Source organism: Fundulus heteroclitus, chromosome 3, assembly GCF_011125445.2.
Source record: "Fundulus heteroclitus isolate FHET01 chromosome 3, MU-UCD_Fhet_4.1, whole genome shotgun sequence".
Lineage (NCBI taxonomy): Eukaryota > Metazoa > Chordata > Actinopteri > Cyprinodontiformes > Fundulidae > Fundulus > Fundulus heteroclitus.
The window spans coordinates 10,789,170-10,816,138 of record NC_046363.1 but is presented as its reverse complement, the minus strand read 5'-3'; the positions used below and the strand labels follow the sequence as shown (position 1 = coordinate 10,816,138).

The 26,969-nt window shown below is 43.8% G+C and overlaps 3 protein-coding genes across 7 annotated transcripts in view; 2 read left to right on the top strand and 1 right to left on the bottom strand.

Moving 5' to 3' along the window:
* Positions 1–1,192, top strand: part of zhx2a (zinc fingers and homeoboxes 2a) — a 28,603-nt gene extending 27,411 nt beyond the window's left edge. For all 3 annotated transcript variants that reach the window (XM_021313233.2, XM_021313231.2, XM_021313232.2), the window contains exon 13: positions 924–1,192. The gene's annotated coding sequence lies outside the window, so the exon portion shown is untranslated. The remainder of the gene's footprint in view (positions 1–923) is intronic.
* Positions 1,193–4,255: 3,063 nt separating this feature from the next.
* On the bottom strand, positions 4,256–10,924 carry derl1 (derlin 1). The gene is made up of 8 exons (XM_012856969.3): positions 10,594–10,924; positions 9,359–9,470; positions 9,205–9,269; positions 8,488–8,514; positions 6,641–6,736; positions 6,451–6,503; positions 6,231–6,341; positions 4,256–5,153 (listed from the first exon to the last, which is right to left on the bottom strand). Exons 1-8 carry the CDS (start codon positions 10,744–10,746, stop codon positions 5,009–5,011), a joined length of 762 nt encoding a protein of 253 aa, XP_012712423.1. The 5' UTR covers positions 10,747–10,924; the 3' UTR covers positions 4,256–5,008.
* Positions 10,925–12,159: 1,235 nt separating this feature from the next.
* On the top strand, positions 12,160–25,290 carry tbc1d31 (TBC1 domain family, member 31). 3 transcript variants are annotated; one of them, XM_036130051.1, is made up of 23 exons: positions 12,160–12,559; positions 12,791–12,931; positions 14,476–14,591; positions 14,876–15,054; positions 16,297–16,448; positions 16,603–16,762; positions 17,652–17,852; positions 17,939–18,112; positions 18,992–19,071; positions 19,162–19,308; positions 19,379–19,512; positions 19,612–19,745; positions 20,583–20,762; positions 20,843–21,075; positions 21,364–21,436; positions 22,209–22,288; positions 22,385–22,520; positions 22,826–22,918; positions 23,019–23,147; positions 23,269–23,463; positions 23,559–23,628; positions 24,447–24,560; positions 24,733–25,290. In XM_036130051.1, exons 1-23 carry the CDS (start codon positions 12,489–12,491, stop codon positions 24,885–24,887), a joined length of 3,147 nt encoding a protein of 1,048 aa, XP_035985944.1. In that variant the 5' UTR covers positions 12,160–12,488; the 3' UTR covers positions 24,888–25,290. The 3 variants fall into 3 exon arrangements, with proteins under 3 accessions (XP_035985944.1, XP_021168912.2, XP_021168911.2); XM_021313237.2 differs by having other exon boundaries at positions 24,372–24,560; XM_021313236.2 differs by having other exon boundaries at positions 24,369–24,560.
* Positions 25,291–26,969: the final 1,679 nt, after the last annotated feature.

Here is a 26,969-nt window from a genome sequence, read left to right as displayed (position 1 = left end):
TCTGTCAACAGATTATCTCTTACCATTGACTTCTGTAATAAATGCTCTCCTTGTCCAGCCTGTCAGTTTAGGTGGAGGGTCATAACTCGTTAGATTTGCAGCTCGGCCATATGCTCTCCACGTCTAGATGATGGATTAAAGAGCACCCAGTGAAATGTTCCAACACCTATGATAGTTTTAAAAACCTAACCCTGCTTTAGATTGCTCCACAGCTACCTGTCTGCGATGTTCCTTCGTCTTCATGATGCTGTTTGTTCACAATGTTCTCTAATAAACCTCTGAGGCCAGAAACAGAACAGCTGTGTTTATACTGAGATTAGATTACATGCAAGTCGACTGGGTTTACTCATTGGCTGACTCCTGAAGGCAATTGGTTGCACCCGATTTTATTTTATTTTTATTTTATTTTATTTTAGTCCGCCCTAGTTCTTACTCCTGTTTGCACTCCTCAGAATCAAAGTTAAAGTATGGGGAGATCCTCAATTGCTCAATCCGCTGTTGTGCTGCCAAGCCTTTCCCCAGTGCATGCTGGGAAATGTTCCAGCCCTCTGTGACTTCTGACAGGACAAATTGTAGAGAGTAAATGGGTGGCAGGAACAGATTGTGACTTGGCTTAAATTAAATGGTGAACTGTTTCTTTAAGGGGCCACAGCTGTGGCTTCACAGCCATCCAGGAAGTTACTGGTGTGTAATTAGGCCTGATTGGTCCTTCAAAAAGATGGCATGCACCACCATTAGTATCAAATGTGCAGACAAAAGCACATCATTATGGTGGCCTAAAGGCAGAGAGAACTTTTTTTTTTTTTAAATAGGACAAAAAAATTAAAACAAAGATATCCAAGGAAATACAAAAAATGTTATTAGGAAAATGTCGTAATTATAAAAACTAATGAGGTAATCTCCGTCTGCTTATTCTTTTCTAGGAAAAGTAAATGCTTCAACGCAGATTCACCAGCCACCATGAGACAAGTGAAAATGACCAATCAGGTCCGTGGTGCGTCAGTGACATCATCACAAAGCACCAGGGACGGTTGACTGTCAGTGTGGAGGCACTGAGGTGAAGAACTGATGCTGACATGAGGAGGAGTGCCAAAGCTGGACTTGATGCAGATCTCCCACTACTATTTTGTTTTTGTCTAAAGTCCCTGTAAATATATTTGTCATACAGAGTAAATAGCCTGTTCAGGTTTAATGTCAGAGCTTTTTTGGGGGGGGGGGGGGGGTCGTCGGGGATGAATGAATGTTGCCCTAAAAACCTTGAATGTTTTTTAGTTGCTGTAATAAGATCAAAATGTATTATATTCTATTAGCTGGAGATCCCCCTTTTTTAAATAGATGCATTTTGCTCGTTATGAGCAGGTTTTGATGGCACTTGCATATTTTCTTGTTGTAGTGGTAGATGTTCTCGTACCAGGCTGCTTTCAGATGCCTTTACGCTGATCCAATGCTGACTCAGATGTGCAAAATGGGCGAGTGGGAGGCGTGTGCAGCTGAGGAAACAAACGCAGCGCTCACACCCACCTACTAGCAGCGATGGTGCAGATACTCTTAACAAACCTATCTACAGTTTGTTTAGGCATCCTCTCAGCTGTGTTCATGGAGCTGACGCGGAACATGATGTGCACATTTCTACAGAGAACTGATAAATCCCGGAGAATGCAGGGTCTGTTGGACACCATGCTGCCTTTCCAGCTCATACCTGTTGTTTGCTGTCTACTTTCATATAAAGGGAGCAGAGTGGGGTCTGATTTCAGCGTCGCGGTTCCGTGTTGTAAAACTTCTTGGCTGAACCTGCCAAAAAGCCTTTCGTTTTCTTTTGTGAAAATGCTACATGCACTCTAGATAACCCGAGCACCTTTATCTGAGCCTTTTCATATATCCGTCTTGTTCCGCTGTAAATACTCCTCTTGTCTATCTAGGCTCCCTAGCTTTAGAGTCGAGGTGGGATTGAATTCCTTTTTATTTCTGTACACACACTTAAAACGGAGGTTAAAGAATGTCAGAGATACAAAAACAAGCTGTTGAAGGCAGTTGGAATGTCACAGCGGTCATAAAATTTCAAGGGTCTCTGTTTTTATTTTGTTATCCTTAAGTGTCATTCAAAATGACCTGAGTTCTCCATGAATGAAATAGTTGGGGGGGCTTTTATTCAAACACAAAGTAAAGAGGAAGCTGTAATTTACCATCAGCAGATGTATGACTGAATGCTGACTGCATGTTGGTTCCTGCTGCTCCAGGTTCACCGTCTCCAATACTGAACATTTTCTTGACGTCTAAGATTACTGCTTGCATTTTCCATTTTCTACATTCAAGTCTGATGCAATTCAATAAAAACACAGTTGACTGCAAGTATTGTGGCCGTCTCAATCAAATAGAAGAAAAGGGTTCTGAAAGAAGCACCGAAGCGGAATTCAGAGTTCCTTAATATTATTTTCTGCTAACGAACAGTACATTGCAAAACATATTCAAATGCCTTTTTTTTTTTTTTTTTCAATATATTTTATTGGATTTCTGTATGAGGTACCAGAACAAAGTAGTGCCTAACTGTGAAGTCAAAGTAAAAGGAAACAAGCTGAGAACTTTCTCCTAATAAAACTGGTTTGCATCTCTTCAGCGCCCCTAAGTCAATATACGGGATATTTGTTTTTAACATAACCCAGCTTTAAACTTTTCTCCCCGACCTGTCTGCTGTGTTCCTTGGTCTTCATGATGCTGTTTAAAGTTTTCCAAACAACCCAGAGACCTTCATGCAGGCACCATATACTGAGATGAAAGTGCACGGAAGGGGAACTCTGGTTTACTAATCTGTCATCTTTGATTTAGGTGTATCAGAGTAAAATGGTTTGATTTAAACACTTTACAGTTAGAAATCTTAAACCATGCATTAATTTTTCCTAGCACTTCACAACTAGGCACTACTTTCCCTTGGTTCATCTCTTAAAACCCCAACAAACAAATTTGCTGAAATGTCCCATAAAGTGTAAAAATCAGTGGGTATGAATATTTTTGCACTGTAACTTAATTGACATTTCAGTTTGTGTTAACTGTTGCCTGCTCGCTTGACTTTTTGCACCTTTTATATGTAAATGTAGATGATTATGACTCTAAAAAATGGTGTCAGGGGTGTAATGTGAAACGTAAACACAAATCCCCATTTTCCTTTCCTACATTTGTTTGGGTCAGCCTGCGTCTCGACCTGGAGAGTTGAAGTACCCTGGTGTGTGTCTATCAGCAAAGGTGGAAGGTGGCAGCTGATGGAGGGCTTAGGGCCGGTCTGTAGGGGCGTAGAAAGAACAGAGCTTTGGTTTACCGGTTCGTCTAGTTCTGTGCTGACCCTCACCTATGGTCACGACGAGACATGGATCCAGATTCAAGCTGCTGAAATGAGCCTCCAACATAGACTGGTTGGGTAACATATGAAGATATAAAACCAGATGCTTGATAGGTAGTTTGGCTCCTCAGCATTAAAGGGAGTCACTCTCAGCATGAGATCAAGTGAAGCCTGCTAATCTGATGTAAGCAGGAAAACACCTGAAACATGCAGGACAGCGGGGCCTAAGAACCAGGACTGAGAAACACTGTTCTAAACCACCTCCTCCACAAAATAAGTTAATCTAATGCAAGAATTAAAAATATAATATTCACAGGAAATTAAATTATAGTGAATATAAAACAAATGACATGAGTGGTAATTTTAAATTTTACCAATGTCATCTAAAACTTATTTTCTTGCCTGTAGTGGTGTAATAGTGAGATCACTAAAGTGAGTCCGCTTAGCAACAGGGATAATTGAGGCCCTGTCCTAAAATGCTACTCATCCAACAGAACTAAAAAGGTTAAAATGTGTGCCGCCCCAAAAAAGATGCCACCTGGGTGGAGAGCCTCGTTACCCAAACACACTGCAGAAGCTCCTGGGCATGGCTGGGAAAGAGCCCATGGGTCAAACATGGGTATGGCTGCTAACATGATATATTCCTTCTGGCTTAGGTACACCTTGGGTTTTCCCAGAATGAACGCGTGCAGCTGGGTGGAAGAGCAATATTTGAGTTTCCCTCCCGGACCGATTACTTGATGTATTGATACAACACTAATAATTAGTCCGCATGAATGCAACACTGAGATGACATCCAGGGTGCAAGAGAGACGGCAGTTCTTGCTGTTTTAGAGGAGAAAACGAGCACCTCTCATGTTTCAAGGCAGAGACTTGTCAGAGAAACCAGAGAGATAACAATTAACATTAACCAGTCCTTCTACACATAGTCTAATAGTTTATTTTATCCAAAGCATTGCAGTAAGGCAACTTTAAAAATTAACACACCCCGACTCATCTTTTCAATAAACAGCTGTATTTACAAAGAAAGAGCAACATTTCATTTTCACCTCTTCGATGGTGTCTTTATGATGGACAAAGTTTCAGCTCTTTACCCAGTAGGCTCAAAAATATTTTACACATATGGAATCTCAGACCTAGGAGCTACACAATTTAAATAGCTTCACTCTTCTTCTGCTGAAGGATGGCTGATGGTGCACTCGTTGATAATTACTGTGTAATCTGATATGGCATCACAGGGAGGGGGAGGGGCCTCCATCCACAGCGTGCTTCTCTGCAGCTGCAGCATCTCTCATCTCCACGCTGCGATGGCGAGTGGCGGCGGGACAACGGCAGCAGGGGACAGGAAAGGTGGTAATGAGAGGTCGGCGTTTAGCGTTTGTTTGTGCCGTCCGTCTGCTTAAAGTGTGTGCAGCAGTAAAAACCGTAGAGCTGGCTGGAGGGAGGCTACAGCCGGAGTCTGAGTCCTGCAGAGCAGTTGTGGTTAAAACACACGCTTCCTCTGATTTCATCCTGTAGCATCATTTAAAATCTAACACACATCAAAGTCGAGGTAAAGTTTCTTTTCCCCCTCTCAAACAGAAAATGGGAGGAAGCAAGAATTTTAGCCGAACCAAAAAAACAAAATAAAAATAACTGCTCAGCTGTTTGTTAGTGGGAGCTGAGGAAGAGCAGTTCTCATTCTCCCCCGAGGCGAAAGCCTTGTCCCCAGTTGTAGCGTCCCCTTCCTCCACCCGCTGCTGGCTCCTGGGGAACAGGCCTCCTGGTCGGAGGAACTCCGAACCCTGATACTCCTCCTCTTGTGTTGGGAAAGTACCGATATCTGGAGGAGGAGAACAAACTGATTTATTGCACACTGACGCTACAGAGGAACCGCAACATGCTGGAGATCATAGCAGAATCCCAACTTCATTTGGTTTATTATAGATTTAGGATAAATACAGATGGATTTATTTAGAGATGCATCGAGAAATTATCTGGTGATAAGGATTGGCTGATTTGACGCTTTCCCAGCTTTGATGAGTGTTTGGACGGCCCAACATCAAACTTTCAATCGTTTTGCTGATCAGTGAATGCACCATCACTCCTGAAGCACTGAGAGGCTGTGCTAAAAACTCTCTTTGGTGAGGAAGTCCATACAGAGAAGACGACTTTGGTAATTATCTTAGATGCTAATGAGAATTTTTTAATTGGGTCAAAGGAAGCCTAAAAGGTTAAGGACGGTCCAAGAAGAGTAAATATTTTCTACAGAAACAAGTCGCGGATCCTTCAGGATCTACTTATTCGGCGTGAGATTTTTGCCACCAACAGGAAGCTGAACGTACTACAGCAACAACGCTCTGTTTTCTCCTGAGGAATTAAATTGCTTCTGTCATGCAACATGCCTCAGTGGTAATGTCCTTTTGAACCCTCATTATGGTAAGACAACCAGAGGCTGCTAGCAATGCTAACCGTGCTGATCACTCATTCAAGATGCAACAATCATCACGCCTTAACAGATTGTCTTTGTTTTTGAAATAACACAAAAACCCTGTGTAGCTGCAGAGCTGTGTAACGCTGCCTGCTCTCCATCATACAGTGTGGCTTCGCCTCTGGCTCCAGTATAAATAGCTAATGATATATCCCAGAAAAGCTTCTGAAGGTATCACTACAATAAGTTAATGGATGATTTAACAATCGAATGCATAATGCGACAAGATAAGATGTAAATATAAATCATCTTGTCATATTTTTGAGGTCTGTGAATAAAAATAAAAATAAAAAAGGTCCGTTATAACTTCCTTTGCAAAGAGTAAATGAGCTACGCTATAATTGTTTGAAGTTGGGTCTATTTTTTACAGATTCCTCTGTAATATCTGATCAGTGCGTCCCTGATTTAAGCTTTCATTTGTCCACTCACAAGAACTCTGGTGTGGAGAGGAAGCAGCGTCCTCCCAGGTCCAAGGGGTATTTGAACATGAGGAAGAAGTAGAGGTGGCCCACCAGGTTGCCTGTCAGCTCATTCACAAACCTGCACACAAACAGAGAGAGGAGGGCTACAGGAACCTGACAGGAACGCCGCATCGCTCATCAAGCTGCTCATCGCCTGGGAACCCAATAAAAGGGAACGGAGTACTTACGAGCCTCCGATGATAAAGTTGAAGACCAGGATGACCCAAGGTAGATAATGTGCCTAGAAACAGAGCAGCAAACATCTTATACTGCAGGTTTACCTCCAAGCAGCAGCACACAATCATCAGACGTCACTCTGACAGGCAGTTTGATGGTCCAATATGAATGAAATTAACCCCCCCCCACCGAGGTGTGTACCTTGAACTGAGTTCCGAACCAGAAGGACACGATTGTTTCTTTGTTGAACTGAGCCCAGACGTACAGCACTGACATAATCATTGGGATCATCAGCAGCTGAAAACAAGAACAAGGAGGAGACGCCAAGTCAGGTGCTTCCGAAGTGAACTTTCAAAACTAGCCAGACGCTGCGGCATTTCCTCACTGGGGACCCGGGTAAAAGAGTTTCAGTAACCACAACACAGCTGATGACTCGGGGCCTTGCAAAAGTTTTCACACCCCACTGAACCATTTCAGATTTTATCAGGTTAAAACCAGAAGCCTTAGAAAAAGAAAAAGAAGAATTCCTTTATTGTCCCACAATGGGGACAATAGAAAAGAACAGAAATACCTTTAGTGGCCCACAGGGGGGATATTCAGGCATGACAACGGCAAAAACAGACAGGATACACCAGACTTACACACTAGATTAAGTTGTACGAATAAAAAGATCCTTTAAAGTTAAATTATAGAGCAGAACGGAAAGAACATATCACAAAGTACAAAAACACTACACAACTAAGGCATCCTTAGGTAAAAATGCAATGTTTAAGTTCAAATAGAAGACAGCAGCCAATTTCCAAAACAATGCGAGAAAACTGTGTAATATGATGATCATACAAGCAAACACCCCAGAGTCTAAAAAGTGTGCATATGGGCCGTAGCATCTGAGAGTGTAAACGATTCTTGATCAGAACAGAACCCGTGCGACCATCAGCATGTTCTAAACACTGAGTTTGTTGTGAGCAGCAGTGATCATTAAGTCTAACAGCAGACGGGAGTGAAGCAGTCTGTCATTTTAATGTATTTTAGAACAATGAATGTGATGGAAAAAACACACAGGACTGGGAACTAGAAGGTAAATCAAACATTGATTGCAACATATTTACCAATGCAAAACTGAGAAGTGTGGCACCCCCACCACCTTTGATACCCTAAAATAAAACCCAACACGATGAGTTGCCTTCAGAAGTCACCATAGTTGCACATAGAGTGGACCTGTGAGTAATTTAACCTCAATATAAACGCAGCTGTTCTGTGAAGGCCTCAGAGGTTTGTTAGAGAACATTAGAGAACAGACCAGGGAACACAGCAGACAGAACAGGGAGAACGTTCTGGAGAAGCTTAAAGCAGGGTTAGGTTATTAAACAATATCCAAAGCATTTCACGTAGCACTGTTGCATCCCAACAAGAAGGCTCTGGTTCAATTCCCAGCCTGGAGTCTTTCTGCAAGCACTGTGCATGTTCTCCCAGTGTTCTCTCTGGGTATTCCAGCTTCCTGCCACAGTCCCAAAACGTGACTGTTAGGTTAATTGGTCTCTAATTGGCCCCCACCGTCCCCATGACTAAACAAAGTAGTGGCAGCTTCATGCTGAGGGGACACTTGATGGGAGGATAGATGAGGTTGAACACAAAGCAATCCAGGGAGGAAACATGCTTCAGAATGAAAAAGACTCAAGGCTGGGGCGGAGGCTCAGCTTCCAGCAGAATACGGACCCTAAACATCCAGCTAGAGCCACAGTGGTGTCCTTCATGCACTGCTGAAAAGAGCGAAATGGGGCTCTGCAAAGCGCTCCTTCACAGGGGGCAGAGTACGCACAGCATACTTTTCACATTTTTATCACCTAAAATCCGACTTAAACGCTACACAATGTGAACTCTTTTGCAAGACACCGTCTTGACAGCTTCTTTTACTGGTATCCTGGATTTCAGGCATTACTCGGAAACAACCGGCGCATGCTTGACAAAAATAAATAAATAAAAATGACACAGACCAGCCAAACCCGGCTGAACCCGTGTGGAGGTGTAAATAGAATGAGGTTTCTTACCCGCATGTCCATCAGCAGCCCCGTTATCTACAAACGCCAAGTCAAGGACAACAAGCTCAATGTCGTTTCGCTTGCAGCCTCGGGATTAGAGAGCTGGTAGTCATGGAGAAGAGGAAATACATCACCCACTTAAGTCCCTGTTTCAGCTCTAAAAGCACCTGGCACTCACACTGGAGCGAAGCATCTGACCTTGGAAGATCACACCTTCCACGCCTCACTACTTTCACACATTCCTGAGATTTTACCTTTAGGGTTGTCACAGACCCGGATACTTCTTATTTCTGAAACATATGTTTAAAGTAGCTTATTACCATTAAACGCTTCTGAAAAGTCCAAAGGAAAACGTGACAGTGGGCTGGGCTATAGAGCTGCATGTGACCTAGATTAGGTTTCTCTGCTGTGCAGAGGGTAGACTGACGCTGGGCCACTGGCGCAGAGCCACCCTGACATGGCACGCTGCTGCAGAGAGAGAGAGAGAGAGAGAGAGAAAGAGAGAAAGAGAAAGAGAAAGAGAGAGAGAGAGAGAGAGAGAGAGAGAGAGAGAGAGAGAGAGAGAGAGAGAGAGAGAGAGAGAGAGAGAGAGAGAATACGGAAGAGGAAGATGGGAGAGGAACACAGAGGAGGAAAGCAGGCCAGCCAGCAAACGCGACTTTAAATGTTCTTTCAGTCCAGAAAGGCTCTGACGATCGTCTGTTGGCGACGGCGGTGAAAGGATACCACAATGCAGATCCAGTTGAAAAGGAGCATGAAGACATAGTCTGCAGGCCGGCCATCAAATGCTCCTGAGGATTAAACAAGAAAACATATTTTTAAAAAAATAGATATGAGGGATTTAGAGACAGAAAGTGAGCTATGTGAGCAACGACCTCACCTGTTTCTAGCCGAGTGGAGTAATGGTAGAGAAAATAAAGGTTGACCAGGTATAGAAACCCCGTGTTTGGGGTAATGGGGAAATAAAGGGTGGCTGTCACTGGTCTCCAGAGCTGAAACAAACACAGGTAACAGTAGAAACCATAAACGTGATGCAGTCTTCAGGCGGATCACAACTCCTGCATTCACAGCTATTGAAATCTGTGTCTATATGTCTTCCACAGCACTGATCAGAACAACGCGGGATATATTCACACACATTTGTAAAGAATCCAGAAACAACTGGATGTAATATTTCTAGCAATTAAATGGTGAAACTGCTCTGTCTTTGCAACAGTGAGGGAGTTGCAACACAAACCAGTCCATTAATCAGGGATAAGACAGGAGCCCTTTGCGCATTTCAGGAATGACCCGTTTTCTCCTTCATCTCAAGGCTGGAAACAGATGCATTCAGATTTATAGAGAAGACTCTGATTTTGATTTTGAGATAGGAAAATAATTGTGTTGGCACAGACTCACTTTTCTTTGACACTAATACAAGTGATAAAATCATGTCTTACATGAAATCAAATCATAGCTTAGTGAGCGGATTAATAAGGTTTACACCCCGTGTTAAACATGGAGTGTGTTTGATTTATTCTTTACTTGCAAAATGACTCATTTTGAAACACGTTAGGGTGTAGCCCCTTTAGCAGTATGTAGTGTATCAATTATATACCTGCTTACTGATCAATGGAAGGTATGAGAATACGTGAATGCAAAGATTATTATTATTCTGTGAATCATTAATTACTAGGAAACAATATTACATTGAATTTCAACGCCTTGGGGCCCGAATTCAAGCAGAACGCCTTTCATCATTGCTGTCGTACAGTCGCCGCCTTGTGGCGCTGGCCAGAACAGCACCCTAAAAATAACTACATGCTTCCAAACCTTCTAAAACTGACATTTTATCGCGTTCGCTGAACATTTAAACTTTACACTTAGCTCTGGTCACATGTTGGAATAACACAGTCCTCTGTGTGTTTTAGTGTAACCACATTATGGGGTCATTTTAAACATTTTATAAGCATCCGGAAGTGCTAACCCGCTACGTCTCAGCCTCTGATTGGCTGCGGCAGAAGGCCCGCTGGTGTTAGCCTGCTGCTAACGAACCGAGCACATAAAAAGCACAGCGGCTGAACGCTCAACAAAAGCTGCCGCTTCAACACAGCGACACGGCCAGGGCACACTCACCTGGAATCTGCTAAACACCAGCTCCGGGAACAGCATAAGGTTCCTAAAGTCAATCAACCCTAGTTTACCGATGAAGGGAACAGCGATCGAAGCAGCAAACCAATACCGGGTGATGAGAGGGACGCTTCTGAACCAGTCCCCGATGTCTGACATCTTTCCATAGGACTCCTGCCAACCGATCGAGCCGAAACAAAGCCTATTCTGTGAAAATGACTCAAACTCGCTGCGAAGTACAAGCCTTGTCGGGTTTGTTTGACAGCTGCTCCACTGCTAAGTTTACATGACGTGGCTAATCACCAGGAGCTAGTTTTGCATGAGACCAGAGCGGAAGCTTCCGGTTCAGCTTTTCACTGTACAACAAAAAAACAAACAAAAAAAAAAAAAATACATTTATTTCAATGACATTATCTATATCATCCATGTTCAATAAATGAATAAGAATCGTATCTAGAGGAAAATGTAAAACATACCAAAATTTTCAAACCTTTGTTCCCAAAAGGAAAGCAGGAAAGAAGAAGGAAATAGATCTTCTACACAGCCATTACTCAGTCTGTGCTCTGTTCAGCCATTACTGTGTGGTTGACGCAGCATCATCCACAATACAGGACAGGTTCAGACTACAAACCTGACTGGAATGTCACAGACACTAGAGATATATATGTGTTATTGTTATTGTTATTATTACTATTATTATTGTTGCTGATAAGATAACCATCCTGCAATGATAATCGTTCTAAAGTGTAGTGATTTAGAACAGAGGGATCTAAAAAGCGTCCATGTTTGTTATAATTATATGTTGACTCCGTAAGATAGACACTCTTAATTTGGAGGGGAAGAGGATAGTACAACCGGATGCATTTTGAATATCTAACGCCAGATTTTCAGTTTCTGTCCCATTTCCTGTTGAATTTGCACAAAGCCCCCCTTGACCATTTAGAATAAGCCAGCGAAGGAAAGAGGCGTGCCAGTTGCCTCAGTAGGCACCTGTGGAGTGTGTTTAAACTAAAGCAAGATGAAAAAGCTGGACAAGATCAGAATCGCATTAAATGATCCATGTAAAACATACAGTTAGGGGACTTACGAAAAAAGATCAGGAAACCATCTTGATCGTGCAGAATGGGAAAAGGTATATTAGATGTAAACAGCCGTTTGATTAAAAAAGGTTTACTAAAAAAAAGCTGATATGAAGTCTTTGTGCTTCTATTCAGCTCAAGTATGAGATATTTTACGAATAAAGCAGCAGCACTGATCTCAGAACAGCAGCACATCAAAAGCAACACACACCTAATAATAATAATAATAATAATAATAATAATAATAATAATAATAATAATAATAATAATAATAATTGTTAATTTTTGTTCCAGGAAAGACTTTACATTCATACAAAGAACAGAATTGTCCATATATATATATATATATATTACCTAAAAAAAGACACAAAGAAACCATTTTGGTTCTCGTTCCAATCTGGAGGTATGCTTCAACCACTGAGCTATATAGCTCAGTGGCTTTAACCGTCACATTGAACTTCAACTCCCACAATTCACAGCGGCTGTTTATAATGACGTCCATCGTAAGCGACGATTAACCGCCTTCAAAACAAGCAGGAACGCTGTCTAACCAGCAGCTGTTTAGCTTCATATCTGCGCTGTTATCATAGCTCAGTGGGGTTTCTGTTGTTACAGATGTTTACAGTGATGTGTATGACGGTTGTTGTCTATATTTTTACAGAGTAAAATTTGAATGTAGATTTATTTTTAAATTTCGCGCTGTTTGCGCCGCCTCTGCGGTATGGAGGTCGGTTGCCTCAGGCACAAAAATCAGTGAAAGTATATTTTTTTCCTGGGATTTTTTTTTTTTTTTTTTTTTCTGGAGAGGCTCCTGTTTTTCAAATGGAGGTGACGGATATTGGGAACAAGGAGGAAGGGAAAGTATGGCATCGAAAACCAACACCTGGCAAAAGGTAGGCTGGCTTTTATACAGAGGACGCTTCTCTAAAATAGGGTGACCAAACGTCCGTATTTCCCGGGACATGTCCGTATTTCACGTCCTGTCCCGGGCGTCCCGGTTTTTTTTTTTTTAGAAAGTGAGGAAATGTCCTGTTTTTTAAATTACCTTCATTGGACCATTAAATTGACAGGCGTAATGTGTTATTTTTTCATCCGTCGTATCTTCTCTGTGGGTCTGCTCTCAGTGTCCTGGTGACAGTGGTGCGGACCGCTCAGCAGAACAAGACGGTGCGTTTCCTCCACGTGACCTTCGACACCACAGGGGATTCCTTCCTGGCTGGAGATCACCATGGCAACATTTACCTCTTTGACATCAGCAGAAACAGGTGACTGACTGGGTGCTGCTCGGTGTGAGGAGTGTTGGAGTGTTTAGGTGGGATCTATGTGAGAAAGCGTGGCAAAGCAATGCCTAATGGTCCACGAGTAAATAAAACGTAATCTCAGTATTCAAACATCTATTCTGTTGAGGATCCAGATGAGGAAAGACAAAGGAGCACATTAGATAGGCCAGGGATACAGTTGTAGAGATGTTTAAAACAGGATTAGGTTAGACATGGCCTTCCATGTACACTGGCAGACCTGCGAAGGAGAGCGTTATCAAGAATCAGTCAACGGGCCCATAGTTTCTCTTCAGGACATGTTGGTCATGTACTCATCTAATCTGGTCTTTATGGACTGGTTGCAAGAAGAAAGGCACTAGAGGTCCTGATCTCATTTGGATGTAGATAAATATGAGAAACGGGTGAAAAGTAACCTGCTGGAAGACATAAAAGCATGATTCTAACACAACATAGGCCATCTCGATTTAGATGTAGATATAGTGTCATGTTATATCTGTTTTTGAAAAATCACGATATTTTTAAAGTCTCGGTATCTTGCTGTTTTATGAAATGTTTACTTCAGGATCGGGAGAGATCGGCAAACGCAAATAAGGACTCAAACACTGTTTCTGTCCAGAATATAAGGCACACATTTATTATTATTCCCCACAGAATACAGCACATCAAAACAATTAGCTCTTCACACACGCAAAGTAGCAAGCAATAAAGCAACAAGCTTTCAAACAAAAGTGACGCTCAACAGATTCTCAGAATCAGCTCTTACCATTGACACAAACTGGGAGCCCTCAGTCCTAGGTTAAGATCAGCGTTCACGATGCCGGTATTCCACACACGAACTCACGGCAGACTCCCCGGGCTGAGGGCAGTCTCCTCTTTATATACTTGTAAAGAAAGAGTCAGATGTGGAGCGAGAGTGGCCATCTCTCCCTCCACGGCTGCCCTGCCTCCCAAAGCATGTTTTCTCAAACAGACAAACCGTTCCCAGATGCACTTTAGTCAATGTTATGGAGATTGAACTATTTTACAAACAAGGATGGAAGAAAAAAATCTGATATTTATTTCTCCAGATGTTCAAACTGGTAGAGACATACCCCAGTAGACTTGATGCTGAAATTGCCACACAGGTTAGTTCTACAGGGTAATGACTCAGATGGACCAAATGTATATATGTAGGTCAGAGTTTCTAGATTTTTTTTTTATTTGGAAACCACTTTGAAAAGCGGTGTGTACCTTATTCATTCCACTTGACAATATGCGGTACTTGGTGTTTGTTGATTGCAAAAGATCACCATGAAATGCGCTGAAGTTTTATGACGAGGTGTGTACTGTACAGTTTCAAGGGGTGTGAATGTTGTTTGTTTTCAGGGCTCCAATATTATCTTGTACCTGATTTTTCTACTCATTTACAAGAAAACGTTAGCGTTTCATGAACAAATGTCTGTTTTTTTTAAAACGCATGAAACAATAATGCTAAGGCCTTCCTGCCTAAATGCTCCATGCCTATCCCTTTACCCCTTGTTCTTGGGCAGGTTTCGATTGGTGCAGAAGACCGGACAAGCTTGTACTGCTCTGGCGTTTAGCCTCCGCAGGACAACTGAGTTTCTTGTAGCTTTGGCTGACTACACCATCAAATGCTTTGACAAAGGTGAGAAGGACTACCCTGCATTTGGATGCAAAGACAAACTGAAATATGTCATAAGCATCTACTCGCCCGCTGCATTAAGTTAGTTCAATTCAGCTTGATTTATACAGTGCCAATTCACAACACGTCATCTCAAGGCACTTTACAAAGTCAGTTCTATCAAATCATCCTGACAGAGTAGTTGGTTAGAAAGTTTTCTATCTGAAGAAACCCAGCAGATTGCATTGAGTCTTAAGCCTGCATATTTGTTTCCTCTCTTCTGCCTTGCTGTGTACTCACTTACGTAGACACAAAGCAGCTGGTCAGTTGGATGCGAGGTCACGAGGGAGCGGTTTCCTCCATCTCTGTGCACAGCTCAGGCCGGTACGCCATCACGACGTCGTCAGACACGGCTCAGCTCTGGGACCTGGACACCTTCCAGAGAAAGAGGAAGCTGAACATCAGACAGTCCGTCGGTATACAAAGGGTAAGTTAGTGAAAGAAGCACAATTCGTCCCATCCCTGGCAGATATCGATTTAAAGTTATGAAATCTAAATTACCTGCTAGTAGTGTGCATAATTTATACCAACCCCAATGAGCGTTAATGACCAAAACAGTAAAGGTTTAGATAATTTAACACCTTTTGGAAATCTACCCTCAGAAATGTAATAATTTTTGATTTTTCTAATAATGAATTTCGTTGGGTTGCATTGCATAAATAACAAACTTCTTTTCCTTTAGCTTGTTTTTACTTTGTTTATTATTGTAAGCGGCTCAGTTTAGACATTTAGTTTTGAAATCAAGTCTGTTTTCTGCTGAAACTCTCTTGAAGTACATGAAATCACAGATTATTAAAAAAAAACTACCAGTTGAAATGGTCAAAGTTGCTTAAATAGTTAATATGCATGAATTTTTGTCATCCATGTCAATTTTAAATTCATTCATAATGTCCGTATAAAGGTTTTAAAGCTAACTTACTTAAACTTGCAGAAACATTGTCAATAAGTAAACCAGTTGTCAAGGCATAGCAGGTGAAGCAAATTTCTTTATGCAGCACCAATCATACACGGGGTAATACAAGTCGCTTCCCAGGAAGGACAGAGAGGGCAAAACAAACGTCTGATACATTAAAAAGAAAAAGGAATCGTTACATAAAAGCATAAAAACATTATACATAATCATGCAAGATGACCTAAAGTAACATTGAAGCCAATAAAAAGAAGAGAAATGGTGATAATGTATCAAACGTTGACCTAAGCTGCAGTAAACGGGAATGTTTTCAGTGCTGATTTAAAGGAGCCAGCACTTTGTGTGTGAGTTTGTTCCAGAGCTGAGGAACATAGAAAGTAAACGTTTAGTCCTGATGGTGGGAACACAGAGAGGTCTCAGGATCTGAGGACTCTGCATGGTTCAGACCTGACCAGGGACACTGAGATGTGTTTAGGTCCAACACCTGTCTGTCTTTTATTAACAATAGTTTCAATTGCATGCTTTGACACCCAGGTAGTTGGTTCAGTGATTCAGGGACTGGTTAAATAGGATAACCGTTCCTGGTGTTGGTCAGGACTCTGGTAATCAGTTATCTGATTGATTATTACATTTTCTTTCAGGTGACCTGCTGCCTCTGACTTACTCTTGTACTCTGCTTGGGGTTTAGCGTAAAGGTGGGACTCAGAGAGTCTCTGAGGTCTGAAGCTCTGTGACTAAACTCTGTCTCTTGCCTTTCAGGTGTTTTTCCTTCCCCTCAGCAACACCATCCTCAGCTGTTTCAGCGATGACTCCATCTTTGCGTGGGAGAGCGACACCCTGTTCTGCAAATACCAGCTCCCCGTTCCCGACTCTGGACCTAGAATCTCATACAAGGCCTTTGCTGTCACACGGTGGGTCTCTCACACAGCGGCCAAGCCGAGTCATCAAGCAGCTTTCCAGGATTGTTATTCATCACTGTCTGTTCAGTATTTTACAACCTCAGGACAACTGTGCAGGGCTCAGAAACCTTGAACCTGCGCCTACGTGTGTGTGTTGTGTCGACAGGGACGGTAAAAGCCTCGCTGCGGGGGGGCGCTCCAACCTCTTACACCTGTGGTGTTTGGACAGCCAGCGACTGCTCAAGGTGATCCAGATGCCGGCACAGGTTCGGACCGTCAGGCAGCTGGAGTTCCTGCCCGACAGCTTTGATGGAGGAGCCAACCAGGTACACACACAGCAAGTCCTGATGATTTTTGTAGACGTCCTTTTTTTCTTTTGGCTTTGAGTCTGTGTAGGAAGTTCACATGTAAGTTGAATCCACGGCTGTTTTCTTCCAGGTTTGTTTGGCAGCTTACGGCACAAATAACTCTGTTCTGTGACAGACTTCTACGTATATGACCAGCTAGTCGTTACACACTGAAATACAAAGAAAGTACCGGTCTTAGTTTTTGTTTTTTGCATCATTTTGACTATAATGGCTTCCCCTCCTGTGTGATTTCTTTTGTCTTCCCATTGATCTCTCTGGGGGGAGGGGTGTGGTCTGTTTTTTTTTTTTCCACTGTAAGAAATATTTTAATTGGGAACAAAAAGAAGGTTCAAACAATTTTCTCTCTGGTGCCAAACGTGGTTGAGGTGGATGTTATGCTGTGATCCTGTGCTGAAGATGAGCAGATAAACAAACTTAGCATGATTCTATAGTGCAAAAATTGAAAAGAAGGCATGGAGCAAATAAGTAGTAAGACTAGTAAAAAAAAAAAACTTTCTGTTGGGTGGTAAATATGGACGGCTGATATATCCGCTCAAACATCAGTGCAGCAGGCGTATGACTAATCTGAAGACATGTAAAGGAAAGTTACGCTGATTCTGAATCTAACAATGACTGCTTTCAACACTGAGATGTGACATGAGGCCTGAAAGCCACTGAACATCTTCCCTGTTAGATAATTCTGCCTTCAGTTCTCTGATGCTGACACAATCATTTACAAATACTCAGTCCCTTCGTTCATACGAACAAATCACATCTAAAGCCTTGTGTTCGGCATTGGTGAGCGTTTTTCTTGTTTTTTCCTTCGGTGCTCGTTCCGTTTCCATGGCAGCGTGTTTTGTCTCCACAGACTCTGGGAGTGTTGAGCCAGGACGGCGCCATGCGCTTCATCAACATTCACACATGCAGACTTCTCTTCCACATGGGTTCTGCGGATGAAGCGGTCGGCGCCGTCGCAGTCGGCCCAAACGGTCGGCACATCGCGGCCATCATGGACAACGGCAGCATCAACATCTACAGCGTCCAGAGCCTGACGCAGGAGTTAAACAAGGTGACAGGATGAAGCAAAGCAGGAAACACATGTGTTCTCACTGGTTGGCAAAAAGGCTGCTATGCGTCTGTGTGTCTTCTCCGCAGCCCCCTCCCTCCCAGGTGGCTGTGGTCTCGGGTGGTGAAGCTGATCAGAACCTGTCTGGCATAAAGATGAAGGTTAAATCAGAGGGAGTTCAGAGACCGGCCAGGAGCTCAGGCAGAAGACCTCAGGTGAAGATGCTGAGACCACCTGCAGTGTCCTCAGCTGAGGATAAAGAGGTAGGAAGACAGGAGTAATAATACATTTTTATTAATATCTGTTGCTTATTTGGCCTTCTTCCAATTAGACAACATTTTGTCAGTTTACAACCGTAATTTAATCTATTTCATTATGATTCCATGAGGTGGACCAACATAAAGTTGTAGGAAATCTGGTTTTCAGTTTGGAAGAAGTCCCAGAAAATGTGGAGCAGGGTGGTCTGGTCTTATGGGACAAAAACCTGAGCTTTTTGTCCCATGAGAAAGCGCTATATGGTGAAACATGGTGGTGGCAGCATCATGCTGTGGGGATGCTTCTCTCCGTCAGGCCCAGACAAGCCCATCAGAGTCGATTTGATGTTGGGGCGGAGCTAAATGCAGGACGTGAGGCTGAGGCGGAGGGCTTCTAGCAGGACAAAGACCCTGAACAAATGGCTAGAGCTTCAGCAGAATGGTTCTTCAGGGGTCCGTCCACATCTGAATCCACTTGGGCGACTTTCTGTTCTCAGAGCTTCTCCAACTAATCTCACTGAGCACCTGTTGTTTTTCTGAGAGGAATGACCGTGAAACACTCACTGCTGTAAAATATACAACATATCTGTTCTGATGAGCATGCCACACTTTTCAGACTGAAGTCCACGTTCCATTTAATTTCAATTGAATTTCCCTTTGGGATTAATGAAAGATTTCTGAATTGCTTTTCACAGCTCTGCAGTACTTTATCTTGGTCTAACACGATAACATAAACAGCTGCTGTGGTTGTAACATGACCAAATGGTGCTAGGTTGCAAGGAGATAAAGCCTTTTTTTTTAAGGCAGCGTCCATCATCTAATATATTTCCTCCATCAAATGAACCAGATTCACTTCAGCATTCGGCTTTGTCTCGTTTTCTGAATCAGAACGAACTGCCAGCTGGTCTGAACAAGAAGAGACTCGTTGCTCTGCTGAAAGCCTTCGGAGAGTTCCCCGCTAAATACAGGTGAGAAGCCCTTTTCTAAACGATAGAGCCGTATGGGATGTACGGGTCTGCTTTAGCATCTCTGTCTTACCTTGTGCACCCTTGCTGCAGGATGTTTGTGTGGAGATCCCTGCTGTGCCTCCCAGAGAACCACGCAGCCTACAGCAGTCTGACAGACAAAGGCCTGCATACGGCCTTCCTCACGCTGCACGACAAGTACCCCATCAAGAGCCACAAGCTGCAGCGAGGGCTGCAGAGGTACGCGCCGCTTCCCCCGCGTAAACCATCATGTGTGACCGTCTAGTTACGTTTTTTGTCTCCTCTGCAGGGTTTTATCTGCCTTAGCTCACTGGGCAGCCATTTTTGCAGAGGTAGAATATCTCCCTCTGGTGGCGTTTCCTTTCGTCAAGCTTTTCCAGAACAATCCCATGCTCTGCTTTGAGGTGGTGGCTACCGTCATAGGTACCGCTTCACTGTTTCTAAAACCATATGTCAAACTTTGAATTCACTCGGAGTACCCTTCTTCTGAGCTGTCTGCTGACTCGGCGTCTGCTTGTTTAGTGAACTGGTGCCAGCACTGGTTTGAGTATTTCCCCAACCCTCCGCTGAACATCCTGAGCATGGCTGAGAACGTTCTGGCTCATCACGACCAGGAGCTGCTGCAGCACCTGGTGGACTGCGGCGTCACCTCCCAGGTAACACGAGTGCACTGCAAAAACAGAACTAAAATAAAGTAACATTTTAGACTTAGACAACTTTATTGTCATTTTGTATGCACAAAGTGCGTACAGAACAAAATTTCGTTTGCATACAGCTTGAAAGGTCACAGTAAATTTCAGGATAAAGATGCAGCAGCGGTTTATGTAAACAATTAAAATGTGAACAATGTAAATAATTTCACAGTAAATTGTAAGGAAAAATCGCAGAATTTTCTTGAAATTAGTGCATTTGTCCTTGATCTGAGCAGGTAAATGCGATTATCTCCCAATGGAATGAGTATTTTTACCCCTAAAATAAGGTAATTAGATATCCTGCACTTGATATAAGATGATGGAGACGAATTGTTCCTATTTTAAGTGCAAATATCTTATTCCTTTGGCATATAGTCTTATTTACCTGCTCAAATGAAAGAAAACTACACAAATTTCAAGAAAATCTTACTTGCTATTAGTTTCCTTTTTGCAGTTCAGAGGCTCAGAGCCTCTCTGAATTAGTCTGGAAGAGTCTGGAATCTGATGAACGTATTCTCCAGGTCTGGAAAATAATTTCTGCACTTTCTCTTACTTCTCGTCCATCCATCCGTTGGTCCATAATCCATTATTTATTCATGTGTTCATCTTTCTTAATATATTCTTTAAACTGGGCTGCAAGGGACTGAGAGTCTTGAATCTGGAAAAGTTTGTGATTTTTGTGACACTAATGCGTAGGGAGACTTGTAAGAGACGAGATGTTTAACGCTGCCATGCTCAGACTTTTACACGTGGAAGATTACGTGACGCTGTCCTCATTTATATGAACTGTATCTGTCCCAGCTGTACGTGTGGCCCCTGCTGGAGACCTTGTTCTCAGAGGTTCTCACACGCGACGAGTGGCTGCGACTGTTCGACAACGTCTTCTCCAACCACCCGTCCTTCCTGCTGATGGCCTGCGTGGCTTACGTCATCTCCTGCCGGGAGCCCCTGCTGCTGTGCTCCCAGAAGAAGGACTTTGAGGTGCGCCGTCTTAAACCCAGCGCCACTGTCCGCCGTTGCCTGTCCTTGACGGACGTCTCCGTTTCCTCCCGTTCCTGCAGTACTTTTTTCACCATCGCAACAACCTGGATGTCGGGGCTATGATAAAGGAGGCTTACAGGATCGCGGGCAGCACGCCAGCAGACATCCATCCCCGAACGATGCTGTCCGACTTTACCGCCCTCACCGGCGGCCAGTACCCCGTCTTCAACCAGTACCCAGAATTCATAGTGGAATACCAAAGCAGGGAGAGGGAGCGAATACGTCTGCAGGAGATGGAGTATCTAAAAGAAAGGTGAGCTGGATCACAATCACAGGAATGTCATTTGAGGAAATCCTGCTCATGCCTGCATGATGGTGTTCAGGGACCTCTGTGAAAAGAGCTAGGCGAGACAAACAATTTATTTCTGTTTTCCACCTTCAGCCTTTGAATGATCTCTTTGATTTTCTGGCTTCTGTCCATGAGATTCTTTATTTACTGATTCTAAATGTATTAAATGATCATTTTTATGACAATTCATTTCAATGATCTTCTTCCTGAGCTAGTTAAACTCACTTAAAGGGCCATTTGTGTCGCCTTCAGGCAGGAGTTGTCGGCGCTGCGTGCGGATTTTGTGCGTCGCCAAGCCGAAGAGAAAGCTTACTACGCCCAACAGGTGGATTTGTGTCTTAGGCTGCGTTCACACTGCAGGCCTTGATACTGGATTAACATTTTTTTGCTGAAATCGGATGTTTTTGAGGTGACTGTGCCTACTACTATTAAATGCAACCGGCATCAGACTTCTGTCTGAACGGCTGAGGGCCGCAAAGCGACCAAAAAGCAGATAACTTAAGGAGACGTCACAGAGCAGCGCATTGTTTATAGAAGTGACGGTGAATGTAATTGTTTCTAGAAGTCTTCTTAAAAAAAAAAGAAAAAAAAGGGGGAAAAAAACGCATACCGGCATCCCTCCTTGTTGTTATTATTAGAAAGCTGTTGAGCAATGGGAGCCGGCAATATTAATACCACATCATAGCAAGATGAAATAAGGTAAGAAGAAAGATGGAGCGCTAATTGCTACTACTGTGTGGATGTGTAGTGAGAAGGACGTGTAAGACAGATAAAATGCGACATGACCGTTCAGACTGCGGACGCATTGAAAAAATATCTGATACGTATTTGAATTAGTACCACATATGAAAGTGACACAAATGAGATGTTTTTTTGGACCATTCACATCAGAATTTGGGCGGTTCACTCTGCCACCAAAAGGATGGATATGGTCGCATTTCCCTGCAGTGTGAATGTAGCCATTGAATCCTTTAAAAGCAAACATTATATGGTCATCAGATTGAGTACAATTCACCGGTTCATGAAGACCAAGCACCTAAAATAAGTGGATTGGTAATGAAATGAACTAACAATTTCATTGAATGATTTCAACACAGGAGTTGCTTCAGAAAGCAGAGGAGCACCGCAGAAACATCCTGGCACAAGAAGAGGACAAGCTGGCGCAGCAGAGGACAAAGTGATTACCGAGGCCCTCCTGTGTTTGTGGTTTGACTGAAAGAGAGATTTTATCTTTTGGTTCGTAACGTTTTGACTCTGCTGCGCGGGGGTTCAGGTTGGCAGCTATGAAGAGAGAGCTGAAGGTGAGGGAGTTAAACCTGCTGGACGCGACTAGAAGACGCTTCCTCAAACACCAGCAGGAGCAGCAAGCCTCACAGATACACAGACTGGACCAGGAGATCAGCAGGAAGGTAAACTTTGACCGACCGAAGGCCAAAGCTGCCTGTAATGTACTCTGTAGAGCTGCGCGTCGGTCATAACATCAGCCATCATGTATTTTATTCATCGCTGTAAACAACGTCTAAGACTGTGGTATCAATCAGCAGGTATTTAAAAGCTCCTCTAGACTAAGGGGATCTGATCAAGTTTCTCAACTAACTGTTTAGAGCTTCATCACGAAAGCTTCTGAGCTGCTATATGAAGATCTGTCAGATTTATGTGTAAATGAAGTTGTTTTTTTATGATTCTGATTATTTACCCTCACGTTTTGCTGCAGATGGATCTGCGGGAGCAGGAGACGGCTGCGGCGGTCCAGGACCTGGAAGTCCGACAGATGGAGTTGGAGGCGCAGAGGAAACGGCTTGAGCAGGTGACAAACCGTGTTTAGCTTCTCCGGTGACCACAGAGACCGTTTCCACCACAAACGCGTGGGCTAACGGTGCCGTACGTGTCAACACGGGGCCGCGCAGGACTTGCTGAAGGAGCAGGAGCGCGTAGGACGGGCGGTTGAAGAGGAGGTCCAGCTGAAAATGAGGGAGGCCGAGAGGGCAGACGAGAGCTACTCGGAGCTGCTGCACAGCGCAGAGAGCAACCTGCAGGTCAGCGACACACGTCTCGTTTCAGCTCCAAGGAAAACAGTCAGCATAACTTAGAGTTCAGTCCAGGTTGCTGCGATATTTACCCTCTGCTCTCGCCACGTAAACTCGAACGCGCACGCAGGCCCTGGAGGAGTCCCTGGCAGAGGCACACCAGCTGGGCCTGGAGTCCGACTGGCAGAGAGAGGTGCTGGAGCGCCTGCAGCGGGTCGACGCTGAGCAGGAGAGGAAGAGGGAGAGGCTGGCGCAGCTTCAAAGGCAAACTCTGGCAGAGGAGGGGAGGCTGGCTCACACCATGAGGGAAGTGGCCGGGAGAAAAGTGAGACCGGGAATCTTTTTTTTTTTTCTTTTTTTTTAGTTTGCATATGCTTAGCTGTGTGGAACGAAAACAAATGCTGCGCTGATGTTTTGCAGTGGGACGAGGTGATGAGCAGCAGGGCACAGCTACAGGAGCAGCGACTGGCCTCGTCCGCAGCAGAAACAGGTACCGCACTCACACACATGGCGAAGGTGGACTTTCACTAGAAACAGCCAAGCAGCCGGTAAATTTAGGGTCTTTGCAACTTCTGTTTATCCGACTGTTGTTTCTGCTCTCTACCACAAGGTGGCAGCAACACACCGAGTTGTTTGCCAGTCACTACAGAGCTGAGATTCACTGTTTTGCATAACATGGATCTAAAACCTGTGTCTCGTTCTGCCGTGACAGGTTTTTATTTGAAATGATCTGAGTAACGAACAGATTTTTAAATAATATTTTGGCTCAACCCTCTTATAACTTAGCAGTTTTCTGCTGTAAATCTCCAGTCATAAAATGCATCTCAATCCCCTGGACCAGGGGTCACATGGTGCCCGCGGGCACCAGGTAGCCACCGTGGACCATAGGTGGTGCCCTCAAGCCTGTTCAAAAAAATAGCACAACCCTCCAGAAATGTTATTTTATTTAGTTGCTCTTGCTTTTTATTCATACTTGTATTGACATAGATTTAAAATGATAAATGCATTAAAATATGTTTTATATTACATAAAGTTAAGGTGAGCTCTGACTCTTCTAGTTCAAAGGTCAGTACAGGTAACCCTTCGTATGACACAGTACCGATGAAGTAGCTTTCGACTTCTAAAAGGTTGGTGATCCCTGTACCGTAACAAAGACCCACTGCAGGCCGAGCCTCATTCAGTACGCCTGCAGCGGGCCTCAGATCTAACCTGCTCTGTTTATTGTGTCAGAAGGAGGGAGACAGAGGAAGGTGGAGTCAGCGGGTCCGTCTGGAGGACTTCTTCACAGGCCTGCTGCTTCTGTTGCAGCCAAAGGTGTAAACACAGCCACGGGAGGCGGTTCTTCCCCCACCCAGCGGCAGGGAGGAGCCAGCATGGTGTGTCTGAACAGCAGCTCACCTTCAGGGAGCAGCTCCACCCACTGTGAGTCTGCCTAAAAAGTGGACATCAGTTACATAAAATACATTTCCCCCTTTCTTCAGAGACCTGCTTTGAAATAAAGTTCCTGCAAAAAGCAGCCTTGTGTGTTATGACTCGAATGATGAGTCACAGAGTCTTTATAACTAATTCAGTCTTTCTGTTTGCGTCCCGTCAGTCTCCCTGGACCGGGGCCGGGCCCACTTGGACAGCAGCGAGAGGGAGCTGCTGAAGGAAATCAGGGAGCTGAGACAGAAGCTGGCAGCGCGAGCCAGAGAGGGCAGCTCGGCCTCCTCGCCGTCTGTCCACGCGCTGTCCTCCGTCCCCCAGTGACCGCGGTCCGCCTCCCGCCATCTGTCATCCGCCTGTTTAAGGAAACCTTCCCGGCCGAAGCTCACGGCAGCGACAGAAACAGTGACTCAGACTGTGGAGCGTGCCCACCAGCTGCCGCTGCTTTAACTTGCCATCCGTCTCAGACAGGTCATGGGTCTCTGAGTGATGGCAGCTCTATGCAGCTGAACTCAGAGTGCAGGACAGGATTCTCTGCCAACATCCTTGAACGGCGGTCACAGCTTTATTTCATTTAGATCGGTTCTGACAGGCTGGGGATTGCATCGTCTTTGTGATCAACAGACGAACTGCAGAGGAAACGGAGGCTTTTCCTCCTGCTAATGTCTCCTCTCTGCGTTATTCTTGTCTTTGCTGTATGAGAAGTCCTTATTCAGCAAAAAAACAACAAAGTGCTTCAACAAACACCCCAGATGCATCAAGTTGCAGCTTGTCCAGCGATGTGAAAGTGCTGCCTTTGACTTTCAGGTTTTAACTTCCCACTCGCCTGTGTTTTCTCACTCTCAACTTTTCTGGTATTTTCTCCACTTGTGACCTCAGCGTCCGTTGTATAAGAGCTAAAATACTACCCTCTGATGGGTTAGGGGTAACAGGTTTAAAAAGTCAGAGGCACACTTTGGCATCAGCAGCAGTTTGTGTCTTCACATTTTCTTCTGCTGTAACCTCAAAAACTACAAGAGCTGATGTTCCCGTTTTCTTTAGAGAAAGCACCAGTGCTTTACTTTGATCTTTTATTTGTTTTTATTTAATATTTGTCTCATTTAAAGTGTTTTTTATAAAGCCGTAGTTATAGTCTGTTTTATTGTGACTTCTGTACCTGTTTACTTTATTCTGATACTTTTTATGATCATTTACACACATCTTACCTAAAACACCACCTACATGATCATTTTTAGAAAACCATCCCTTGGCCGGGTAGGAAATGCTGCAAAGACTTTCAAACATCACAGATGGCATCAGTGTGAAACCAGAAAAACTCCACATGGCTCAGAGAGCTTCCTGCTGGGGCGGGCACCTCCAGAGGGTTTCGGGTTAATTCCCAATTCATAGGGTGAAGCTACTCTAGGGGTTGCTATGCATTCTGGAAAATATGGAATTTTATTTCATCTTTTTGACATTCATTGATTTGTACGAGAGCCTCTGTTGATTTGTTACATGATGAATGCGCTCATTCAGGTTCTGAAACTGGACGTGGGTCTGCTTTAGTAGCCAAACGAGTTATTAATGCCACTTTTTCATCTAATGAGGAAAAATCTAGATAACAGTCAGGAGAAATATGGAACTCTGAAAAGGAAAAGCGGCAAGCCTCTCAACTTTAGGTATGAGATCCTAATGTTGTGTTTAAGACGGACCGAGAGAACGGGCCACACAGCTTCCAGGCTGAGTTCTGTGAAGGCACAGATTTCAGGGAGGTTAACCCAACATGACTGTCCCTTATAACAGAGACAGCAGCTCTGGCTGTCACCACGCAGCAGCTCTGCCTCAATGTTTGATCATCGGCCCTTTGCTCAGAAATAATGAGATTAGAGAACCTAATGAAAGAAGCGTCTCTTTAGCCTTTCCTCAGCCCAGCTAGGAATCTGTTAAAAGTTCACCAGAGGACTGAATCTATGAAATCTGGTTAGAAAAAAAAAATCAAATGTGCAGTTAAAACAAACTAGTCAGTCTTTTTGTTTTTTGTAATATTTGCAATTAAAGGAGGAAAAATTGCAGTGAATACATTTTAAGGCAGCTTTGAAGACAGGGTCCACAACAAATGCATGTGAGCCGGGGGATCTGACTTTAACTCATCATCAGTGTAAGAAACCCAGCCTTCCCTGCACCTTTTGTGTCTCCGCTCCTAATCCCTGTGCAGGTGTCTGCCTTTGGTGCCAGAGGCATTCAGGCGTTCTTTGACGGGAGCCGGAGTGACAGCCGATCTTCATCCCTGTCACTCATTCATGTCTATCCATCCAGCCATCTTTTATCTGCGCTCACCAGGCTGTGTAAGGGCTGCTGTGCTGAACGTTATGTACAATAAGGAAAACCCAAAGATGTTCTGAAGCACTTAACCACATTAGTAGGTAC